The 15,001-nt window shown below is 62.7% G+C and overlaps 1 protein-coding gene across 1 annotated transcript in view; it reads right to left on the bottom strand.

Moving 5' to 3' along the window:
• Nucleotides 1-11,134: 11,134 nt before the first annotated feature.
• The window catches only part of MRPL23 (mitochondrial ribosomal protein L23), a 7,495-nt gene continuing 3,628 nt past the window's right edge, over nt 11,135-15,001 (bottom strand). The window contains exon 6 of the mRNA XM_004389429.2: nt 11,135-11,342. Within this exon, the coding sequence (XP_004389486.1) occupies nt 11,184-11,342 (159 nt within the window). The 3' untranslated portion in view covers nt 11,135-11,183. The remainder of the gene's footprint in view (nt 11,343-15,001) is intronic.

Raw genomic sequence — 15,001 nt, 5'->3', positions numbered from 1 at the left:
CCAGCAGGGGCCCTATCCCCGAGCCCAGGCCTGGACTGAGTGAGCTGGGCCGCCCCTGCCTCCTCCAACGAGCTGTGCAGAAACCCCACATGGCACCCGTAGCTGTCAGGAGAGAGACATTCATGAGGGACACAGCTCACAGGTTCCCACACCGGGCCCTTGGCGTCTGCTGGACTCACTAGGAAGGAATCAGCGGACAGGGGGCTCGTTGTCTTCAAGGGAAAGAAAAACAATTGCCCCAGCTGCACGAAGCCCCCCAGCCACCTCCTGCAGGCCAGGCCGAGGACCTGGGGGTGCTGCGCACTGACAGAGGGAGGGGCTGCCCCAGCCCCCAGAGAGCAGGGACAGCCCTGCAGAGGCTTGGGGACACAGTGGCAGCCAGGGGGTCACCCAGCAGCAGGAGGCAGCGGGTGGCAGGTGGGCATTTGGGGCAGTGGGTATCCTCTACGACAGGAATGGGGGGGGTCTGGGCTCAAGCCCACGTGGGCACTGGGTGGACATAAGCGTCACTTTGAATTATCACATCAGTGTGTGTCCGTGGCAGGCTCTGGGTGACAGGAAACAGTAATGGCTCTGTCCCCTGACCCCCACTCTCCAGGTCAGGGGTGTTTTCCCAGTGGTGGGCACGGAGGAGAGTCTCCACCCTGGCCAGCCCCGAGCACAAGGGACCTCATTCGCGCCTACGCTGTACAGGGCAGAGACTGCAAGGGGCCCTGGGCCACTCTGCCCTCTTTGGGGCACCTCTGGGATTGGACAGCCTTTTTCCTGAAGTGCTGAGTGCCCCACAAACCTTCCCCAATGCAGCCCATGCAGCCAAGGCCCGACTGGGGAGCCCCGGCCTGGAATGGGCTCTGCTGCCCATGGCTACGTGGTGGGACCGTGGCCTATAGCGGGGGGTGTCAGCAGGGACTGCAGTCAGGGAGAGACCAGGGGCTGGGGGTTGAGGGGGTGCCCTTCCATAGCATGGGGTCCTGCTGCCTGCCTGGGCCTCTCTGACCAGGACGACTCACTCCAAATTTTAGGCGGAGAAGGTTGAGGCTGCAGCCCAGGGCCTGGAGGCTGCCAGACCAGTGGCTCGGCCGTGGACGCAGGGCTCCTGAGCCTCCCGCTGCCGGGCCCAGCTTTGTGCCTCCCCAGCACCTCGCGCCCAGGCTAGGCCACCCTGCACCCCGCTGAGGTCCTGTGATTTTCTGGGGCAGCCCCGGAAGGCCCCCTAACCCTCAGTGGGCCAGTGTCGGAGACCCTCTGGAGGAGCTTTAGGATGGCCGGAAGGCCGTGATGGGACAGTCCCCTGCCGCCCTGACCTGTGGCCCAGTGTGGGCCCCCTGTGGGTCCAATTTTCCGACCCTGGTGGCAGCGTACAAACATCAGGGCCCATGTGTGCCTTTTGGTGCCCTACCAGCCTCCATAAGGAGCCCGTGCCTCCGGGGCCTTTGGTCTGCACTCTGACTGCTGATCCACCGGGATCCCCCACACCTGCCCGGAGCTGCGCAGCCTCAGAGCCACAGGGCCACACAGGGGCTGGAGGGTTCCTGCCATGCTTCCGGGACCCGTTGTCCACCCGAGCGTCTCCTCTGTCTCCCACGAGCCTCCTGGCACTGTGAGACCGCAATTTCCCCACCAGCCATTTCTCTGATCGGTAAGCAATAGCCGGCGTGTGTCTGTGAGCAGGGCCATGCTGGTTTGGCTATCTGTGTGGAGGGCGCCCACCGCCCAGCCTGAGGGAGTGGGGCCTGGGGACGCCTGAGCTCTGCTTGCCCCTCCGTCGCCCCACCCAGAGCCCGCGGGCCCAGCTCTTTGGGGTCACCCCTCCAGGGCACCCCACCCCCAGCGGGAAATGAGGCCGCTGCAGCGTGGAGCTCGTGCCTCCCCACCCCCGGCAACAGGCGTGGGGTTTTATGAAGGCTACAAATCAGGTCTCACACAGTTTGGGGCTGACATGGTTTTTATAAGAGTTATTTAAGGCCTTGGCCGCCAGCGCGGTCTCGGGAGGCTGGGCGAGGAACGTGCAGCTGTGCGTGCTGTCGGAATCCCAAACACTTCGTAAAGCACAGGTATGGAAGGCGGGCACCTTGCTCCGCTTAACCACTGCTTCACCCCTGCCCCGGACGCCGCAAAGGCTGACGGGCGCCCCCTCCCCTGGCCCAGGAGGGCCCTGCAGCTGTGCCCCCCGCCCCAGCCCACCGGGCAGCACTGGACAGGACAGGGCTGAGCAGGCATGAGGATGGTGTGGGGGTCCCCACCAGCATCCGACTTGGGGGGCACCCCGTCATCCTGCGTAGCCGAGCTGCCTCAGGATGGGGACACGGAGCCCAGGATGGAGTCGAGTGCTCGTGGTGATCCGCCCTCACTCCCCGTCTCTGCTCTGTTCCTGTCTTCCGCGCCTGGCTCCCGTCTCCTGGGTCAGTGGGGGTGCCCAAGGCATGGACAGAGGCCGGTGCCCGCATGCCCAGCACACCGAGAGGCCCCAGTGTCCAGGTGCTCTAGTTCATCCACCACACCCCGGGCACATCAGCCACGTCTACACCTCATGTCATCCTCGGCAGGAACACCCGCAACCCTGCCTGTCACCCCCAGATCCCCAAGGACAGAACCCCTCAGAGGGGGAATCACATCTCCCCCAGGAACACACGTGGAGGAGGAGCCGCCTGAGATCCTGGGCTGTGCAGGGCTTGGGGGGACCCCAGGGAAGCAGAGGCCTGGGCTCCCCCATTTGAAGTGGGAGTGGTGTGGTGCCCTGAGCAGAGAGGAGAGGACGAGCCCAACCCACAGGGTTGCCATCCAGGGTCTATGCTGCTCGGGGTCTGCAGCTGCTCTCGGCTCCCCAGTGCAGCGTCATGCCCAGGGTCCTGGCCCAAGGACGCTGTCAAAGGTGAGCTTGGAGTCCCTGCCCGCATGGTGGCGGTGCTCCGGGTGCTGATGGCGTCAGGGACGTCAGGGCACAAGGATGGGAACGCACCGCTGGAAGCACAGCCAGCGGCCTTCCCAGGCCCTCCTCACCGTTCTGGAGAACGGGGTGCCAAGGGCCATGTGGGCGCTTGTCCACTGCCGGGCCTGAGGGAATCCAGGGGGATGGGGAGGGGGCTGCCTGTCCTGGGGGCGAAGCTGCCGCAAGGTGCACACGTGAGGTCCTGGCTCCGACATGAGCGTCCAGCGCCGGCAGAGGAGGGGAGCCGGCCACGGGGAGCCCCCAGGGTCCCGACATTGAGATGGAAGACTGCCGCAGGGTCCAGCCAGGCCGAAGCTGGCGTGCAGATGGCAGGGGAAGGCCGAGGGAGGCCCCGGCGCCGGCCTTCCTCTCGGTCTCACATCAGGGCTGCAGCGTCCGTGGGGCCACACAGAGTGAGGGTTTCCAGAGGAAGGGCCCACTTACAGAAAACTAATGACGTGAGCAGGGTGGTGGGGGGTGCAGGGGTGTCCTCAGGCAGGGAGAGCAGATCAGACGTGGGCAGGTCATCTGCAGCAGCACATGGCCGGCAGCCCTGGTGTCCCCGTGGGAGTTGTGGGGGCTGCCCCTGCTGGCAGGCTGGGTGGGAGCCACCCCGTGAGAGTGTCCCAACCACTGGCGGATTGCAGCCCCTAGGCCGGCACACCGTGCGCGCCCTGTCTGCTGGGAGGCATTAGGAGCGGCTCCCAAGAGACGGGGGAAATGGAGGATGAGCTGTGCTGGGGGGCCCCCGCCTCGTGGAGGGGGACAGGCCCCCAGATTCACAGCAGCTTGGGGATGGGCTGAGAGCTTGGTGCTACATGCAGCACAGGTGGACAGTGTGCACACGGAGGGCTGCGGCAGGGCTGATTCAACCAGGGCTTCCAAGGCCCGTGAGCCAAGAGTGGTCATGGGGAGGGGGAGCCAGGGCAGGGGGTGCAGGCCTAGGGAGGGAGTAGAACAGAAGCGTGGAGACAGAATGGCGGGGGGCAGGGAAGCTGGTGTGCAGGGCAGCCATGCAGGTCTCAGCAGCTCTAGGCCTGGTGTCTGGGGGGACAGGGAAGGCCCGTCCCTGGAAGCCTCGCTTCTGGGGTCTGTGGGGCAGCTGATTCCATGGGAGTAGGCAGCGCCTTGAGGCTTCCCACAACACCTCAATCCCCGTTTGTCAGCCCCTCTCCCTCTCCCGGGCTGCCTCCACGGCCTGGATGAGTCCCCATCGGCCTTCATGGGCACCCTGCCCCATCCAGGCCCCAGGTGACCCTGATTCCTCTGCCACTTTTGGGGCACTTTTAGGGACTAAGAAGTACCCTTCCATGATGTGGGGAGGGGGGCTCAAGTCAAACACTCCACACCAAGAAAGTACCAAATCCTCCCAAGAGAAATGAAAACACAGGTCCACACAAGAACTTGCACACGTGTGTTCATAGTAGCACTGTCCACAATAGATAAAAAGTGGAGACCCCCCAAGTGTCCTCCAGCAGAGGAATGGAGAAACACCACGTGGTCCATCCACGCAATGGAGCAGGACTCAGCCGTAGAGATACAGTTCTGATACATGCTACAACATGGATGAACCGTGAAGGGGCATTACACCATGCTAATCCTACAATCTTACCGTGTGACTCCATTTGCGTGAGTATCTAGAAGAGGCAAATCCATCGACACAGAAAGTAGATTAGTGGTTGCCTAAGGGTTGAGAGAAGGAGCCCTAGTCACACAGTGTTTAACGTGCTTGGCTGCTAACTGAAAGGTCAGTGGTTCGCGCCCACCAGCCGCTCCTCGGGAGAAAGATGTGACAGTCTGCTTCCATAAAGATTACAGCCTTGGAAACCCTATGGGGCAGTTCTCCTCTGTCCTATAGGGTCACTGTGAGTTGGAATTGACCTGACGGCAATGGGTTTGGTTTCAGGGTTGAGAGGGTTGGGGAGATTTCAAGTGATGGCTAAGGGGTAGTGATTTTCTTTTGGGGTAATAAAAACCACTGAATTGTACAGTAAATGGCTGAATTGTGTGGTATGTGAATTGTATCTCAAACCAACTGTTAAATAAATGACAGAAAGTGCCATGTCTGGCTCTTCTCTAAGAGAGGCCAGGAGATCATTCAGGCCAAGTGTCCCTGGGCAGCACCTGCTACTTCAGGTAAAAGCAGTTGCTGAAGCACACAGGTACCCTGGCTACGGCCCAGCTCACTTGTGCCCTCACGGACTTCCCATGGGACCCCACTCCAGGCCAGGGCCTGGCAGAGCTCTCAAAGTCCATGGGACGAGGCAACGGCCAGTCCCCCCAGCCCAGCTGGTGTCAGCCACTGGGCCCTCGTGATGGTTCAGGTTGTGCGTCAACGTGGCTGCGCCACGATTCTCCGTGGTTTGGCAGTTATGCAATGATGTAGTCATCCTCCATGATGTGATGTGATGTGAGAGCCAGTCAGCTGTAAGGAGCTTCCTGGGGGGTCTGGCCTGCGTTATGTTCTGGCAAACTCGCTTGCTTGCTCTGGATCCTGCATCTGGCTCGTCATCATCTGATCTCGGGTTCTTGGGACTTGAGCCATCAGCCTGCAGTCTGACCTGCTGATCTTGGGTTCGTCAGCCCCTGCAGCTACGTGAGTCAGGAGAAGCCTCCAGCCTGATGCCTGACCCACGGACTTGGGACTTGCCAGCCTCTACACAACTGCATGAGCCATTTCCTTGAGATAAATCTCTCTCTCTATATATATGTATACATGCTTTACTGGTTTGGGATCGGGTGGTTGGGTTTTTTGGTCCATCATTCACAAGTCACTCACTCACTCCTTCATTCATTCATCTCATATAGTTTCAAATCACATGACAGCCGGGAGGTGGGAGGGGAGCCCCATCATCACAGCCACTCTGGAGCGACCTCCAAGGAGGGCCTATTTCTTCAGCTTCCTCACTGTTGTAAGACCTGGAGGGAGTGAGAAAAGCTGCTGTGTCCCTCAGCCTGGGTCCCATCTAGGGTCAGGGGGCTGTAGTAAAAGGGTCCAGGAAAAGGCCTGTTGAGTCCAGTGCCCATTCTGCCAGGCCAGAACTCAGGGCACCCATGGGCAGAACGTGGGCTCCCAGGGACAAAGCAGAGGGCTAGCAGGTTCCTGACGCAGAGGCCCAGCATGGTGGGGACAGTGACGACACCAAACTTGGTGGTCTTTTCCCATGGGGGACGGCCAGTCTCTGGGCCTGGGCCTTGTGGGGCTGGAACGAGGGTCAGGTGAGGGACGCTCCAGGGAGAAAGCTGCTGGCCAGAGAAGGAGAGCCGGTGTCTTGGGCAGGGATGGTGGCTGGGGGAGTTTCTGCCCACCACCCCCCACCCTTCATAGGGGCAGCTTGTCCCTGACCAGGGGCTGCAGTGGCCACACAGCTTTAACCCACCGGCACAGAGCAGAGGGACAGGCGAGTCCTGCCCTGGCACAGCCGAGCCCAACAAGGGGCTGGAAAGCAGCCCCCGCCTCCCCATGCAGCCCCTGCCTCAGTCCCTCGTCTCTTTTTGCAAAGTAAACAGACCCCCACTCGGGGACGGGTGAGCCGCACAGAGGTGGGGGCGCGGCCGGCAGGGCCGTCAGCTCTCCCACTCTGTGTCCTTATCACTGTCCCCTGGGAGCTGGCTCCCAGGGAACCAGCGAGGCAGAGCTCCCGAGCCCCCTTGAGCCAGGACCCTCTCCCACCGTCCGCCACGCCTGAGGACGGCTAGCCAGCCGTTCAATGTCCAGCACTCGCTCAAGCTCCTTCTGCAGGAATCGCAGGCCATGTGGGGTGCCGGGCCGATGGCCAGCTCTGCCCAGGTGCTCAGGGGGCGGACAGTGAGAGGCCAATGCCCAGGCCAGGAGGACCCTGGTCCCTGTAGAAGGGAGAGGCATGAACCCCTGGGGTACAGCTAGCACAGTGGGCAATGCCTGGTCTGCCATCTTCCGGCTTTGCAAGAGAAGGGGAAACTGAGTCACGGAAAACAATTCACAAGTGCCCTTGGCTCCGTGGGACAGAGATGGGCCCCCAAAAGGGTCTCATCTCCCCCTCGACCCTCAAGACAGGAAGCGGGCCCTGGGAGGGAAGGGGGCACCCAGCAGGCCTTCTCCTTCTGAGTGTGGCTATAGGCGCCCATCCGGAGGCCTGCTTCCTGGAAGCCCCCCCGCCCCGAGCATTCTCTGTCCACTCATTCCTCCCACCCTGCCCTCGTGATCTGGAGTCCTCGTGGGGACACACTGCCCCCTGCTCGTCCCCAAGCCGTGGGTCTGCCTTCTCCAATGCAATGCGATCAGAGTCACCTCGGGCGCCAGCTTGGAGGTGGGGGGAGTCTTCTGGATCTGGGGTGGGCTGCAGCCTGCCAGCATGAGGCTGTGTGAGGCCTGGGGGCAGTTGTGGGGGCCCCAAGAGTCGCCGGCGGACCAACAGACCCCGTGAGGCCTTGGGCTCCGGCACAGCGAGTGGGGCGTGAGGGGGCATTCGTGACCCCCCCGCTTGAGGAACCGCCAACGCCTCTGATGAGCAGCTGCCCACTCCCCCCTCGCTTCTTTAGAGGAACCCCCAGCTACCCAGGGCCCAACCAGGCAGCGGGCTCCAGGAGACTGCCAACGTAGAGCCAGGGGACAAGGCCTCCCTCTGCGCCCTGCCCCTCCGCCCCTCCTGGGAAGAGCTGGCGGCGGCAGGGGGACCAGCCGAAGGCTGGGGGGCAGGAGACGCTCAGCACTCCTCGCCATCGGGGGGAGTGGGACCCTCGCCCTGGGCCTCAGGGTCTGGAGTCTTGGACCTCAGTGAGAACTCGCAGGGGGAGGGGGCAGCCTTGTCCACACAGGTGACTCCCGCTAAACCAGGGGTGCCTAGTGCACCGCACACCCAGGCTCCGTGGGGTGCTGGGGAGACTGCTGGGTGGGCTGGACAGGCCCCTCCTCCCCAGAGGGGGTGCCAAGGCCACCACGGCAGGCAGGGGTGGGCTGATCTGATGGGCAAGCAGACAAGGAGGTGGCTGTGTGGGTCAGGGCTGTGTGGGGCGTCTACAGCGGGCAGAGCCATGATGGAGGGGTGACCTTGGCGGGTCTGAAGGAGCCTCAGATGAAGAACGGGCCTCCCCTCCCCCGCCCACAGCGAGTCAGGACCGAGGCCGTGGCCCATGAATTATTTCTTGAAGGAAAACATAGTGACCCCGTCTCTCCGGCTCCACTTCCTGGCCTTCCGAGGGCTTTCAGTCAACCCTGAAGGACGCCGGCCTCCCCCTCGGGGCTGCGTCCCCCTGCTGGCAGCTCTGGGGGAGGGGGGGCCCTGGAGCGGGTCAGAGGTCACAGTGGCCTCCCTGTGGGCCTCAGACCACCGCAGCTCAGTGTTCCGGAACAGGGTTCTGGAACTCAGGAGGGGCGGAGGGGCGGGTGCCCAAGAGGCTCCCAAGGTCCTTCGTGTCCCCCATGGCTCCAGGCCCCCCTCACAGCAGCCAGCCCCTCACACACACTCATTCATACACATTCACAGTCACACACACAGCTCACACCCATACATATGCACACTCACCCACAGATATGCTCCCCAGTCTCACACACACACTCATTCACAATGCTGACAGGAACTCTCTGCTGTTCTAGTTAAAACCAAACGCGGTCTCAGTCCTCGGACAAACGTTCGTGCAGCGGCCATGTTGCTGGCATCTCAGCACACACCCAGCCCGCGCCGGCTGGCCTGCGTCCCCTCCACATTGCCCCGAGGTGGCCCCCAAGCCCATCACCCCATCTCCTCCTGGCCCGCTCTGGCACCCACTTGCACCCTCGGCCACAGCTGTCCTCCTGTCCTGCTGGGGCGCCCCTCGCCACCTGCACACCCGCTGTGGCACTGCCATCTGTCCATCGTCCACGTCGTCCGTCCATGACAGGGCTCCACCCCACAGAACAGCTGCAGAACCCAGACGCCCCCAGATCCGAGCCTCGGCCTCCACCTGGACCCCAGCCCACCTTGTTAACCTGGTCACGTGGCAAGCCCTAACCACCCGGAAGGACTGGACAAGGCCTTCTCTGTCACCAATGCAGTTTGGGGGCCCTGCCTTTGTTCCCCAGCACCCTGATGTGCCGAGCACACCACTTTACAATCGCCACGTGCCTGACACCACGGGGGGCAGGGCTGGGCCTCCACTGTCCTGGTGACGTCCTACCTGTCGGCCCCCCAAACCTCGGCCCACTGAGGTGACTAGCTCCGTGGCCCCCCCCCGCCAGCCAGGGGGCAGTCAGAATGGCTTCTACTGAGAGCAGAGCTTAAACACAATCAGCACCCACACCTCACACCTGGTTCCAATCTGACGTGAAGGTTTAAATGAAACCCCGCTGTCTGCACAGTTGAGGGGTTGTGGCAGCAGGGTGGGGTGCCGGGGCTGCCCTGCAGACATCAGAGGTCCTGCTGCATTGTGGTCAGGGGTGCAAGGACAGCGCAGACAACTGAACGGCCCAAGTGAGTCCCAAACCACGCCCGGGTCCCTGGTCCCAAGTCAGAGCTGCCGCCCGCAGTGACGTGGGGGTGGTGGGGCCGCTCCCGTCGGGGCCCCTGCATTCTCTGGGGTAGGACACAGTGAGAGGGACGTGGAGGGGCCTTCAATGCACATGGCTGAGTGAGAAGCCAGTCTGAAGAGGCCCCGTGATGTACGATTCCAACTACGTGATGTTCTGGAAGAAGCAAAACTACAGGGACCGTGAAGAGATAGGTGGTCGCCAGGGGCTCGGGGGAGGGGCACAAACGGGAGAGCAGGGGCATCTGGGGGACAGTGAAACTCTTCTGCAGGATAGTGTAATGGTGGACACGTGACAACATGCATTTGTCAAAACCCACAGGACTGTGTAACACAGTTAACCCTCACATGGACTATGGACTCTAGTTAATAATAATGTATCCATATTGGTTCATCAGTTGTAACAAACGTATCCCAGGAATGCGATAATCTGGGAACTGTGTGCCTGAGGGGGAACTCTGCACTTTCTCTGCAGTTTTTCTGTAAACCTAAAGCTGCTCTAAGAATAAAGTGTATTTTAAAAAACAAACAAAAAACCAAGGAAGGTTACTTAGAAGGAGGATGCAGCAGCCGGGGCTCGTCGAGCTCACCAAGGACAAGCCGCTGCTGCAGCCCAGGGTCTCCCCTCCCCGGCCACCCCGCCGGGACCCCGGGAGGAAGGCTTAGACCTCCGTGTCTGGGGAGCGCCGGCCTCCTCGGGAAAGCTGACTCAGCATCTGGAGCTGGAGGAGGGCCGCCAGCGGTGGGTGGCTTGTGTGAGGGGCGCTCCCTGGCCAGGCCAGCGGCCAAGGGTGAGCCCCAGGAAGGGGCCGCGGCCGCCCACTGGGCCTGGCTTCTGGGATGGGCTGGGAGGCGGCCAGCGGGGTCTCCCGGCAGCACTCAGTGGCTCTTGGGGCAGGCGACGGCCCAGGCTGGGCGAGGCAGGTGCACCTGGACACACGGACACTGGTCATAGCGAGAGAGGGGCCCAGCCCTGGCCACGGACCTCCAATCTCCCTTCTTCTCTGCTCGGTCCTTCTAAATCTACCAAACCATCCCAATTTTGAGGTTCTCCCTGACCACTCTCCCCTCTGCCCTCAGCCCCAGCACCTCTCCAGGCCTGGCCTGCACTGTTGCCTCGGTCTACCCCTCAAGCAGCCCCACGGCTGCTGTCCACGGAAATTCTCCCCACCTCTTCCGTGCGCCGCCCCCCCAATGCAGGGGCCGCAGATCTGACCCTGCTCTGTTGTCCTCCCCTGTCCCTGCCCCCATCCCTGCCCCTGGCTTTCACACTGACACCATGCTGCCCCTCGGGCTGCCTCTTGCCTGGACTCAAGCCTTTCCACGTGGACCCCAGGAGCTGCTTTCTGGGGGCCTGCCCCACCTCCCCACCTAGAATGGGGGTTCCCTGTGGGCGGGACCAGGGTTGACATCCCTGCTGGCCAGCCCGTGCCCTCTTGCGGGTTCCAGCTTCGCCTCGAGGCTCACCCAGCCCTCTGAGCCCCCTCACAGTCCGAGAATTACGTGGCTGTCCTGTCCTGATCAGATGGATCGCTCGCCCTCCCACCCTGTGCGGCATGAAGCAGCCGGGCCTGAGCAGGAGCAGGCCGAGGGGAGAGCCAGCAGGGTTCTGGGCAGGAGCGCAGATGTAGCCTCAGCCCTGCGATGGGGGAGGCAGTGGCTGGGCCGCAGACCAGCGTGCCCAGGAACAGGAGATGGAGCTCTGGCTCATTTTCTGTACAAGGGGACTTTTATTGGGGCCACCCACGTGCCGGGCAGGTCAGGGTCCCGGTCACAGGCTGAACCAGGCAGGGACGCTGCCACGCCGGGGGTCGCTGCTCTGCCGCTGCTGCTCCACGAGCTGGTCCTGCAGGTCCAGGTGGGCACTGCGCTCAGGGCTCTGCTCCTTCTCCGGAAACAGGTTGGGGAACCTGAAGGTCTGTCCGTGGGCCTACAGATACGGGATGAGATACACAGTGGGACTGGTGGGACAGGTGACGGCCGAGGACACAGGGGGTCCCCGTGAGAGCGGCTGCCGGTACCCTGCTCCCCGACCCTTCCAGAAATGCCCCGTGGTGGTGCTGGTGTGTGTGTGTGTGTGGGGGCAGCCGGCCACACCCTCTCTGACAAGGACAGGCAGACACAGCGCCTCCTCCCCTGCACGCACCCTGCCTGACCGGTCTGTGATAAAATCTCTGCAGCCAGGTGGCCCAGCCAGCAGGCCCGCGTCCTGGCTGTATCTGCCTGGACAACAAGCAGCCAGGGACAGGCTCTTATCTGGTGGCAGGAAACCATGCCCCTCACCCCCTCAGGAATGCCCTCCCCTATCAGACCCTCGGCACTGGTGTGGCCCCACCAAAGCCACCACCGTGGGCAGACCACCACGCGGAAACCCCGCAGAGAGCATGCCAACGCGGTGTGGGCGCCGCCCCCACCCCACAGACCACCTTAGAGGCCCCCCTAAGCTCAGGGCCTTCAGAGAAATGCACGTAACAGACAAAAAAGCGCCCACCTCAGCAGCCCGCAAGCCGGGATGGCTCTGCATGTTCACTGGCCCCGCGTCCCCACTGACAGTTCAGAACACGCCCGGGCCGGCCTGGTCCCCACCTGACCCCAAGGGGTCAAGATGCCGGCCTGGTTGCTGGCCCACAGGGGGGACACTGCTCTTTCGGGCCCTACAGACCCGAGTTGCCTTTTCCATCTGGAAATATGAGTCAGCCGCTCCGGAGATTTGGAGCGAGGGCAGGGAGGAAACAGCGCAGAGAGAAGCCGGCCACCCTCTCGGTCCCCACACTTCTGCACAGGTAGAGCAGACCGGAGGGGCTGCCCAGACCTGGAAAGTTTTGATAAGTCAGATCGGGACTGTGTGGCCAGCTCTCGAGACCCCCGTCTGTGGAGCAATGCGGCTGTGGGCGGGCGGCCAAGCCAGATGTGAAACAGCCCGGGACGGGGCGGTGGTCTGTCAAGGCCGCTCACACGGCACGGAGCGCGAGGCTGGGCCACGAACGGCGGCGCCTGTACGCGTGGTAGCTGCTGGCGCAGGATCGGTTTACACAGCGCGGGGACTCGTTCCCGTCTCTTCTGAAATACCAAAGGGCAGCAGTTTGCATGCAAGGGTGACTGCCCAGAGGGGGGATTTGTGTTTAACACGGCGAGGTGGCTCCGTCCGTCAGCCGAGGCAGGGGGAGCCCCGATGACATTCTGAAGTATGAATATGAAGGTGGTGGTTTACAACGGCTTGCGGGGAACGTGGAACGGGCCTGAGGGAGAAGCTCCGGGTTCTCGCTACAGACAAAAGCCACTTGTGGGTGTCCAGGCGACAGGCACCAACAGGCTCGCGGCATGTCCCCTTTCTAGCGAGAGTAACCTTTGACTTTGGAAGAGATGCCAACCTCGCCCTCCAAGGAGAGGAGCAGGCTGGTCGGTGGAACACAACAGGAAAGGGGAAAAACAGCCCCATAAAAAGTCAGAAACACTCCCAGCTTCCAAGTCGCCTGCATCGGCCTTTCCGGCTTTTGTCTGCACCCTGGACTCCCCGCCACCACCTGCCCACTGCAGCCCGTTCTCGGACTTGCTGTCGCCCGCCCCACCGTCGTTAAAACGTGGTTCTGTGTCAACCTGGCTGCTGCGGGCGGCCCATGGCCGGGGGGGTCAAAGCCCCTTTGTTATTTGGGTAGCTGCGGTGCTTTCGAGAGTGCAGAGGACTCAGGCCGTCAGAGGAAACATGTGGGACTCCCGGGGCGCGGGCGTGCGCCTCTCCGCAGCAGCCAGCTCAAAATAAATCTGATAATTTAATTTGTGTTTCTGACTGCCCCTGCGCGTGTTACAATTTGCTCTGTTATTAGAAGCCCGGTTGGGGGGCCCAGCACCAGCCCTGGGAGGAAGCACTTCATGGACGGGTGGCCGAGAGGGGCCTCTGAGTCCAAGGTCCCCTTTGAAGTGGGACAGGGGACTGCGCGGGGACGAGACTGAATGTCCTGGCAGCTCCAGGGCGGTTCAAAGGCGGGGTGGGGGTGGGGGGCATGTTACAAACGTTAATTCTGGAACTGCAAGGCCGGCGCGGGACACGGCTGCGCCCAGTTGCTGGGCCACGTCTCTCGCGGCCCCGATTTCACAGCGGCAGCTGCAGACACCCGGTCTGGGCCCGCTCAGGTCAGCTTTCACGGCCGAGGTGGGGCCCCAAGAAAAATGCAGGGGCTCAGATGACTCAAAAGCCACTTGTAACTGTAGCCCGCCTCCTGAAGTGGCTGGTGGCGGATGCCGACACACGGATGTCAACCCGCATGCCACGCCGGGGACAGATGGTGGCCGATTTCACGCCAGGACACACAGGGCTTTATAAGGCCAATGGCCGCGCACACTGCCCGGATTGGCTGGTTTTATACACAGCAAATATTAGGCCAAATAATTAGGGGGCCCCTGTTTAGAACAACAAATGTGGCTGTTTTTCAGAGAAGGAGCCATTCCCGCCAGCCTTTCCACAAACAGCCTTCTCACTCCCAGAATCAGCCCCTGGGCTATAGGGTGTCTTCCCAATAGCGCTACTGCCATCTAGCGGTCAGGGCCGGTGCCCCCCGCAGCGATCCCCTCCGGGGCTGTGCACACCAGGGGACCCCGAGGCAAGGGTCTTCTGCCACTACTGTGCGCTGGGCGTCCTGGTCCTCAGCACGTTTAAGAAGGGTCGAGGGCGTGTCAGGCGTCTCGACTGCCCTCGTACTCAAAGTGCAGAAGCTGACACAGGCTTGGCGACCTCAGCTTGCCCACGGCCACTCCGAGCTTTGACAAAGGCCTGTGTGTGGTAGGTTAGGCCTTCTCTCGGCAGCCAGGCCACTCCAGAGAGCCGCTCCCACGCCCGCAGTGTGCTCACAGACAGGGCGCCCAGAGTATGGACACCCGGACCACCCAGCAGGAGGTGACCCAGCCCGTGCCTGGACCAGAGTATAGGGTCCACTCAGCGGGAGGTGCTGAACCCACACCAGCTGAGGGTCCAGGGTCCACTCTAGGGGTGGGGGCTATGACCCTGGGACAGGCCAGATGGGGCTGAGCACTGAGCCCCAGCCTCTAGCCTGCACCCTTTGCTCCCAGCAGCATCGCACTGTCCCCTCGCCGGGGACCCCCAGAGACGGGTCTGAATGGCAGGGCCTCCTGTGTGGTACAGCCCGCACCCTGGGGGCTGAAGCCCCTCTGCCTGCAGCATAGCCACAGAACGCCCGGCTGCCGCGGGCTGTGTCCACAGGCCTCCAGTCCCAGCCCAGCACGGCTTGCTCAGGCTGCGCTCAAGGCCCCTGCCCCGCCAGCCCCCAGGCCTCCAGTGCTCGGCAGTACTCACCCCGCCCACCCCCCGGGCCTTCAGCGCTCAGCAGTACTCACCCCTGCCCCCCCCACCAGGCCTTCAGCGCTAAGCAGTACTCACCCTGCCCCCCAAGGCCTCCAGGACTCTAGAATACTCACCCCACCCACCCCGAGGCCTCCAGCACTCTAGAGTACTCACTCCACCCACCCCGAGGCCTCCAGCGCTCCGCAGTACTCACCCCCTGCCCCCCCAGGCCTCCAGCACCCAGCAGTACTCATCCCACACCCCTTCCCCCCAGGCCTCCAGCGCCCAGCAGT

The sequence above is a fragment of the Trichechus manatus genome, unplaced genomic scaffold, assembly GCF_000243295.1.
Source record: "Trichechus manatus latirostris isolate Lorelei unplaced genomic scaffold, TriManLat1.0 scaffold00244, whole genome shotgun sequence".
Classification (NCBI taxonomy): domain Eukaryota; kingdom Metazoa; phylum Chordata; class Mammalia; order Sirenia; family Trichechidae; genus Trichechus; species Trichechus manatus.
Note: the sequence above shows the minus strand (reverse complement) of the source record. Positions and strands in the feature narration are given on the sequence as shown.